The following is a 9,571-nucleotide window of genomic DNA, read 5'->3' as shown; positions in this document are numbered from 1 at the left end:
TGGGATTTATTTCATATTAATTATTATAGACTCTATTAGAATACTAAAAATCAATATTTTCTTTATTTTCTTCAATACTTATATTATTAGTTGATTTTATTTGAACTAATCCTTAAATCTAAGATCCTTTTTTATTTTGATATGTAACAACTTTTTTAAAAAAGCAAGGAAACTATTAAGTTTTGCTATTTTTATTCTTATCTTATATCCTTTGTTAAATCACTTTAGGCTTACTTTTATTTTATATTTTTTTCTATTTAATACTTTATTTTTAATCTTCTTCTGTTTTTATTTAAATTATGTTTTAAATTTATTCTTTATTTTCATAATTATAGCTAAATTCTTAAAAAGTTTCATTAAATACGTTTATTTTCTCATTTTTCTCACTTATTTCATCAGTACTACTAAAACTTTAATTAAATTAAACTTAATTAGTTGTTATTTTTGATTATAAGTTATCTAACATTCTAAATAATTTTTCTTCTTCTTATGGTATATTTCTTTTTTAATAATTATTTATATTTACTATGTTTTAATTTATTTATATATTGGTTAATTTCTAAAATGGTGAAATACAGCAAAAAGGATTTTCTCCTAAATATATATTTTAGCTTAATTATATTCTAAAATTTTAATTTATTTCAGGCTTTCCTTTAGGAAGAAGCTAATTTTACATTTTGTGTTTTTTATGTTATACTTTTTTTAAAAATATTATAACAATTAATATTTTATTTAATTTTTTTAATAAAATTAAAAAAAAATATATATAATTACAAAATTTATATATTAAATATAAAAATTAAAATATAATTTAATAAAAAATAATTATAGAAATATAATATTAATAAAAATAAATCATATGTTATGTTAAAATTTAAAAATTTATCTAAAGATAAGTAAGAGTAAAATATTTATTTATCCCTTTTCAAGATTAATACTAAAAATATATATAAAAAAAAATTAAAATGAAAAAAAAAATAACTAAATATTTCTAAAAATTAAGAAATTTTAATCAGATAAGGTGACTTTTAAAAAAATCATAAAAAATATCATTTAGATATAAATATTACTTTGAATAATTAAAATATTGTATTGATGAATTAGTAGGTAATATAAAATTAATAAATTTTATACTATACTCTTTGCTAGTAATTTTTAAGAATATATAAAAATATTAATAGTAATTCTATCAAATATCTTAATTAATAATGATAAGAAATCAACTGTACTTACTTGAATAAATACACTAATAGAAAAGTAGAAATTTTTTATATATTTTCATGTATAAAAATAAATAAATGTTATATGTAGATTTAAAATATAAAATATATTAATTATATAAGCATTAATTTAAATAAGAAAGAAAAATTTTATAATTAATAATTTATATTCTTTTGATTATTATTTTTAAAAATATATGTCTAAAATCTTAATAATATAAATGTTTATTAACAATTTAATCAATATAAAATAATTATTAAAGCCAAATCAAACTAGTTTAAGATAAGAAATAAAATCTTAATTAAAATGAATAGAAAAATAATTTAACTTTTTTAAATCCTATTTAATTTATTTAAAATTGTAATTTTAGGATGATTATTTATTATTTAAAATTCCAATAATTTAAATATATAATTAAAAAGGGTTGATAACATGAGGAATAGTACTAGGTTAAAAATTTAAAACTTTAGTAAATTATTAAAATAATAATAACAAAAAAATATTAAAGTAAATAAAAAATAAAAGAACAAAAAATTAAATTATTCCAGTCAAAAAAATAAACAAATATTTAAAATTATGGCAAAAAACAATTTATATTAAATTAATAATTGAATATATAAATAAAAATTAAATATTATTATATGTAAAAATTTTTTCATGAATTAATTTGTTGATTTATATAATAATTCATCAAATATTTAAATAAATAATTTAAAAAAAAAAAATTAAAGATAAAAATATGAAATTTTGAAACATTAATATAAATTATATTTTATAATATATATATATATATATAAATATATATATATATATATATATATTATTTTCGCTTAAAATTATAATTATGTAAGTTTATTTCCACAACCTGTAGGCTAATTACGTAAATTTATTAACATGGATGCCAATATATTCATTTTTTACATCAATAACTTGCAGTGTATAAATAATATGTTTATTCAATTTTATAAACATCAAAAAACCAAAATTATTTAAATTTTTTTTTTATTTCCAATATTTTTCTAAACCTTAAATAATAAAAAAGTAAATTTTAATATATTTACTAAGCCGCACTTTAAAAATGCGCTTATATAAGCTTGAATATATGATATATTAATTTTCTAATATTATCCAGCATACTTTGTTATTTATTTTATAAAAGAGATATATAAAAAATAAATAGAATCATTGCAAAACATAACTCACTTCATCTTGTATATTATTTTCTCATCTCGTTTGACCTCGTCTTAAATGTTTCTAAATACTCTTCTTATTAAAATATATTTATTATTTGAAAAAAAAATTATTTTAATATAAATTATAGTATTCTTATTTTATTCTTAATATTAATTTATATAGGTTAATTAAATTATAAAAAAAAATATATAATAATTATTTAAATAAATTTAAATTAAAAAATATTAATAAAATAAAATTTTAAGAACATTATCATAAATTAAATTAAATATTTATAAAAATAAAATATTAAAAAATAAGTAATTTTTTTTATTTAATATTTAATTATAATAAAAAAAATATATGATTTAAATCATATATATATTATAATTTAATTATGAAAAATTTATTAACAATTAAAAACCATTATTTTTTAAAAAGTTTATTTTAAATAAAAATTAATAATAAAATTTTTAATAATTTATTATATTAAAACATATTGTATTATATAAAATAAATATTAATTCTAATCTATAAATGAATTTAATAAATGAATATAAAAATAATTTATAAAATATGGCAAATAAAAATAATTTAATATGACAAAAAAAATATTATTTTATAAGTTTAATAATAAAAAAATGTAAATATTAAAAATATTTATATAAAAAATTAAAGTATTAAGAATAATATAAAAATAAAAATAAGATTTATGAACATGTAAAAATATTATTTTGTTAAATATTTTATTATAAAAAAGAAAAATAAAATAATAAATTAGATAAAATATTAAAAAAACTAATTTTAATTTTTAAAAAATTATAAATTAATTAAAATAATTATTATAAATTAGATTTATATAATTTTTTTCTTCAAAAATAGAAATATATAATATATAATATATAATACAAAATAAAATAAAAGTTGTTTAAAATTATAATTAATAAATATAATAAAATTGGTTTCAAAAATAAAAATATTTATTTAATGAGTGTAAGAAAAAAATCCATATAAATTCCGAAGATTTACTACAAAAGGATAAATTATAAGTTATGGAAATAGATAAAAACTAAGTATTCTTTTAAATCTATTATTTATTTTTATTTCTTCTTTAAAAATATATTTTTTTTTTTATAAATTTATAATATTTTTGTTTATAATGATAATATTTTATAAATAAAATACATCTTTTATAATAATTTATTTGATAATAATATTTATAATTTAATAATAAATAATCAGAATATTGATTAAGAATTCACAGGATGTAAAGGTCACAGCAAAAAAAAGAATTATGTAAATGATGAAGAATTTTAGGAAATAGTGAAAATAGTAGTGGAATAAATTACAGAAATAAACAAAAGTATTAAATTATTAGAAAATTTATATTAGTAAAATTTTTTGTTAAACAAAGGAGCAAAAGAATAAAATAAAAAGAAAAACTAAAAATAAATACAAAAAAAGCAAGCAAACTAAATATAAAATATTCATGAGAATCCTTTACAAAAAAAAAAAAGGTATAAAAATTTATTAAATTTTAAAATAAAAAATAATAAATTATAATACAATTAACAAATAAAAAAATAAATATTTTAAAACAAAAATATAGAAAATAATGATACTTCAATCGAAAATTAATAAACAAAAAAAAAAGATGGTTATTATAGATTTAAAGAAGACTAAACTGATTTATCTGTTCTTTAGAATAGCTAAGTTAATTCTAAATAGTAAAAATCTACAGAAAATAATAATTTATAAAATTCTCTTAAATAACTTTATGAAAATTTAAATAAAATTAATTTATAGTAAGATATTAAAAAAAATTATTAAAATAATGTCTAAAAAACTTAATAACCATCTATTTAATAACTTTTAACATGTATACTATTTTTTTATTTAATAAATTTTATATTTATATAAAAAGAGTAATTACTTTTAGGAAATCTACAATAATAACCCAAATAATATGAATAGTAGCCAATTTAATAAAAAATGTAAGAGTTGTTAAAAGTAATTAATACACCTTAAGGATTAAACCTTTTATTGGGAGGAGATTAATAATATTTTGTCGATTAGACAAAGTTAATTTAGTAAAATACTTATTCATTATTGTAAAATCCTAATGCGGTTTAAATTTTATAGAAGATTATTTAAAATTAATAATAAGTAATATAATTTATGTTGTTTTATCCTAATATTTAAAAAGGTACCTTAAAAAAATAATTAATAGATGAATTAAAATACAAATATTTTGTAAAACTAATCAAGTGTAAATAATATTCTAAAAGCAAAAAAAGATTAACCTTTTAGAAGAAATGCTACACATGTTGCGATCGCATATTTTATTCATTTTAATAAAGTACTATATTTATATATATTTAATTTTGCAATTAAAAAATAATTATTATATAGAATAAAAAAAGTGATACTAATTAAGAAGATCCTACATTTAATGCAAGAAAATTAAGAGAAAGAAAATTTGTAAATCAATTATTTAATTTATATATAAAAAAGTATAAATTTATGTATTTATTCAAAATTTATTTAAAAAAGAATGAATATGAAAATTAAATAAATGCTTCATAATATTAATAAATCCAAATATAATAATATTAATAATAGTATTAAAGATTATTAAGTTAATAATTAATGAATTTTTAAAATTAATAAAATAGTACTTTACCTAAGTTAGATTAATAATAATTATAATAATTATTTTAATTATAAATTTAGTAATAATAATAGTAATATTTAAAATAAAATCAATTATAATATGAATAATAATTGTAAAAGGGTATTTAAGAATTAATGGGTTAAAAAAATATAATAAACAAAAATAATTAAATTAAAGAAAAAGTATATAAAAAAAATATTTTACTTAAACATAATATATGTATTTTATTATATAATAATAAGATATAGTAGTAATAAAATCTTTTAATATCTAATGACAAAGAAAAGAACTAATCTTAAAAAGCAACAAATTCATTTTAAGACAGTGAAAAACAATATTTTTCATATGCAGAACGTAAAAATTAATTAATTATTGATTCAGAAAGTGAATTGAATGAAAATCAAGATAAAAATTAAAAAAAGAAATTGTTTTTGAAAATAAATAAAGTTAAAGTCCTAATGTAAAAAATCAAATAAAATAAAATGAAATTAATAATGATAAGCTATCTAATTAAAATTAAAAATAAGAAAATTAATAATATCAATTATGATATACAAAACATTTTTTTTAACATATTTAAGTTATTATTTATTTTCAATAATTAGATATTATTTTATCTAAAGTAAATATTATCTAAGATTTTGGATAAATTTTGTTAAAAAATTATATCATATAAAAAAGATAGAAAAAAATTTTAATTTTTTTTGAAGAAATAGTTAATTTAAAAAATAAACAAAATGTCAAAACAAATAAAAAAGATATATAATATTAATATAATTATAAAATCTTTCTATTATAAAAATAATTATATATAAATATATATATATAATATATATATATATATATATATATATATATATATTCTATATAAATATATATAAAATAAAAATCAATTAACTTAAAAATGATCTGCTCTCAAATCCATTGCTTTTTAATAATTAAATTAAGCTTTTTAATAATTATCGTATTTAACATAATGCTTTTTATGAGTAGTTTCATACAAACCTTTTTATGCCCCAAATTCAAAATGATGTGTTCTTAAATCTTTTTATAATTAAGGATCTAATACACCTCTAGCCTAATTAATATTTTTATTAGTAAATTAAGATTTTTATTCTGTAGAATACTAACCGTTTTTCATATCTTCGAATTAAAAATGACTTTTTCTTAAATTATCTTTTTAATCTTATTATAAAATAGAAGGTTTTCCATTATTTTTAAAATATTAATCTTAGAATTCTGTTTTCCATTAATTGGCTTATTATCCAAGTTAAAAGTTGGATCTTCTATCCATATTTTATTCTCTACTTGGTTCTAATTTTGCTGTTTCAGGGAATTTCATATAGGTTTTATAAGTAGAATTATAGTTCGTCTTTCCATCAGGATTAGTGTGTGTAAAGTTATTTTTGAAGAACTTTTCATCTAAATTTATTTTCTTAAATCCATTAAGCTAATGGTTTTTAAAATTTCCTGTAAATTCCGTATTATATTATTATTAATCTTACCCGAGCATAAAATGGCTTGCTCTGAGATCTTTTTAAGTTTCTTCTGCTAATCGATTTTATACAAGTGGTTATTCATTATGAAATTCTCTATTTGTTGTCGTAAATGTATTTTTTTAGTTTCCTAATTCAAAATGAGATTACTGGAGTGCAGGATTTTTTTATTCTATTTTTGCTTCTGGTTTTCTTGTGTAGTCTGATTGTTGGATGGTTTTCATTGGAAGATTTTCTTTTCCAAAAACTATATGAGAGTTTCTCAAATTAACTACTTTTTGCATTATATCAGCAGCACTTAATCCTTATCTTAATGCATTGGGATCTAATTACTTATTATATTAATCATTATAGTTACTTGTCATTTCTATTCTTTCACTTTCCGCAAATTAATGATTATGTCTTCTCATTTTAGCTTTCTATGCTTCTCTTTCATTCTGCAAATTCTATTAAACTGGCTTAGTGTCATATGTTAAGTTATTATGAGTATGAACTGTTGGACCGTAAGAACCAAATTAAAAATGATGGGTTCGCAAATCTCTTTATCTTGCTTCTTCTAATCCAGCTTTATGTGTTCCTTTGTGGAAAGGATAAGCAACGTTATTTGTAGTATTATATATCCATTGTTTTTTTTCTTCTCCTAATGCAAAATGACTATTCATTAATTTTAGATCTTATGATTATTCATGTTAAGCTTTTTTTGGTGTATAATCTTTTCTGTGAATTGTTTAGTATTATAAATGCTCTTTTTTTAATTTTATAAAATAAAAGGATTATGTTACTTTAGTCATTTCCTAATGTAAAATGGCTAGCTCTTAAATTTGTTTAAAGATTAAGCTTATCTTTTATCATAATATTTTTTTATTTCAAATAAATTAATAAAATAAGTAAAACTGTTTTTTTATTTAGTATTTTTTTAAATATAATTCAATTTAGTCTCAAAATAATTTTTTTAATTTTAATATTATTATTTATAATATATTTAAATACAAAAATTATAAATTATAAGTATGAAAAAGATAAATAAAATAATCGATAATTAAAATATTAAATAAAAATAAAAATAATAATAAAAATAAAAAACAAAGTTAAACAATAAAAATTTAATGTTTTGTTTAGAGGTAGAAAAATAGTTAAACTTTTATGACTACAAATCAGCATAATAAATAATTTAGTTTATATAAAATAAATTCTTTAATGATTAATAATTAATTTTTTGTGCACTATATTATTTTAAATATTATATTTTTAGGTAAAAATATAATATTTATTTATTTATTAGTTTTTTAAAAAAACATAATTTCTATTTTTAATCTTTACAATCGATATTATTATCTTCATTTTTTTGCTAAATTATAAATTCATTTTTTAAAAAATAAATACTTATCTTTTTTCATATTTTTACTTTATACCTGTTTATATTTTATTTAATTCTCTTAGAATTCATATAAATTACTTTACCAGTTTAAACTCCGTTTATTCATTAACCATTAAATAATCTTTTAATTAAAAAAATAAATATTAATATTAAATATATAAAATAAAAAGATTAATTGCTTACCATCAGTAAAAGTAATAACTCCGTATCCATTTGTATATTAATTTTCATACTTTCTACAGTCATACGATAAAAAATTAATTTTCCTTAAATTTTATTAGTATACCGTTCTTCATCATATTTTCATTAATCTTTTAAATCATTACATTATCATATATATATATAAAACCATTTTAAAATTACTAATGTCTAAATTTTAGTAATTAAGCCTTTATCAAAGACAAATGGCCAATATTTTTCATTTATATATTATATAAGTTTGTTTGGTCTCAATTAATTTTGTAAAATTATTGGATATACTGTTATTATTGAAGGAAAGTGAGATTGTTTATGAGGAGTTTTGTTCTTAAAAAGAATTTTTCTGAGAAGGGTGAAAATTTTAATTATATTAATATGTTATTTCAATAACTTTTTGTTGCTTTTAATTTAAATTGGTAATTAAAAAAACGAATAATATTATTTATATAAAATATTTATTTATATTTATATTTTACTCTTAAATCACTTATTCCTCTTTATAAATTATCTGGGATATTAATATTTTTATATATAAATTGCTACATCAATATAATTGTTTTCCATATTTACAATTTTAAAAAATTAAATAGAAATTGTTTGTGATAATTTTAATAAATTAAAAATATAAAAAAGAAAAAAAATGTTTTTACATTAAAAAATAATTTAATTATATATTTAATAATTAATTTAACAAATTTAGAAAATAAATTAATTATTTTTTCTTCATGTTTATTACTTATTACAATCATAATTAAAAGTCACGTTTTAATATTTATTAAATAGTTAGTTTATTTTTTATTAAAAAATATTTTATATAATAAATGTTTGATAAACATTAAACATTTAAAAATAAATAGAATATAAAATTAATAATAAAATATAATTTTAGATTTATAAATTTTAAGTAAATAATAATTCTATTAAATACAATTTTTTAATTAAATATGTTTCAATTATCATATACTAAATACTAATTATAAACAGGATTCATATAAAAATCCAATAACTTCTGATGCCTCTTTTATTTATTATTCTAAAAATAAATATCTTCATCCGAATAATCATTAATTGATTTAAATTCTGTATCCGAAAGACTTTAATTTTCTTAGTTTGAATCATCATCATCATCATCTTCTTCATCTTGAAATTCGTCTTCTTATTACTATTAAAATATTAACTCTAAATGCTAATTAAATTTTTCCATGTCAATTTAGTCGTATTCGTCAAGTTTATCTTTACAATTATCATAAATAAATTATCTCTTCCTTTAATATCTTTAAATTGCTTATTCTTTTGGTAATTCAGATAAATCCTTAATAAGTTCTTTGATTAATTTTCTTTTATTGTTTACATTAGAACGAGGAAACCATTTCAATTTTTACCAACTTTCTAAATTATTTTATTCAAAACCACTTATGATTTCATTAGGAT

At 15.4% G+C, this 9,571-nt stretch overlaps 1 protein-coding gene across 1 annotated transcript, besides 16 other annotated features; it reads right to left on the bottom strand. All coding sequences in view use genetic code 6, as the record gives it.

The window, feature by feature from the left end:
• Nucleotides 1-757: 757 nt before the first annotated feature.
• Nucleotides 758-809: a microsatellite.
• Nucleotides 802-853: a microsatellite.
• An 847-nt stretch (nt 854-1,700) lies between these two features.
• Nucleotides 1,701-1,755: a microsatellite.
• Nucleotides 1,701-1,760: a microsatellite.
• A 54-nt stretch (nt 1,761-1,814) lies between these two features.
• Nucleotides 1,815-1,858: a microsatellite.
• Nucleotides 1,859-1,994: 136 nt separating this feature from the next.
• Nucleotides 1,995-2,042: a microsatellite.
• A 591-nt stretch (nt 2,043-2,633) lies between these two features.
• Nucleotides 2,634-2,714: a microsatellite.
• Nucleotides 2,677-2,714: a microsatellite.
• A 213-nt stretch (nt 2,715-2,927) lies between these two features.
• Nucleotides 2,928-2,968: a microsatellite.
• Nucleotides 2,930-2,994: a microsatellite.
• Nucleotides 2,995-3,277: 283 nt separating this feature from the next.
• Nucleotides 3,278-3,302: a microsatellite.
• A 168-nt stretch (nt 3,303-3,470) lies between these two features.
• Nucleotides 3,471-3,529: a microsatellite.
• A 753-nt stretch (nt 3,530-4,282) lies between these two features.
• Nucleotides 4,283-4,315: a microsatellite.
• Nucleotides 4,316-5,843: 1,528 nt separating this feature from the next.
• Nucleotides 5,844-7,420, bottom strand: IMG5_120530 (hypothetical protein; the record flags this gene model as incomplete). Its single annotated transcript, XM_004032486.1, has 2 exons — nt 5,844-7,309; nt 7,347-7,420. Coding segments are annotated over 2 exons (1,425 nt in total), but the record flags the coding sequence as incomplete, so codon positions are not given.
• Nucleotides 5,875-5,948: a microsatellite.
• Nucleotides 7,421-7,605: 185 nt separating the features above from the next.
• Nucleotides 7,606-7,646: a microsatellite.
• Nucleotides 7,614-7,646: a microsatellite.
• Nucleotides 7,647-9,571: the final 1,925 nt, after the last annotated feature.

This window comes from Ichthyophthirius multifiliis, assembly GCF_000220395.1.
Source record: "Ichthyophthirius multifiliis unplaced genomic scaffold scaff_1120509250964, whole genome shotgun sequence".
NCBI lineage: Eukaryota > Ciliophora > Oligohymenophorea > Hymenostomatida > Ichthyophthirius > Ichthyophthirius multifiliis.
The sequence above is the reverse complement of the archived record's forward strand: the minus strand, read 5'-3'. Positions and strand labels throughout refer to the sequence as shown.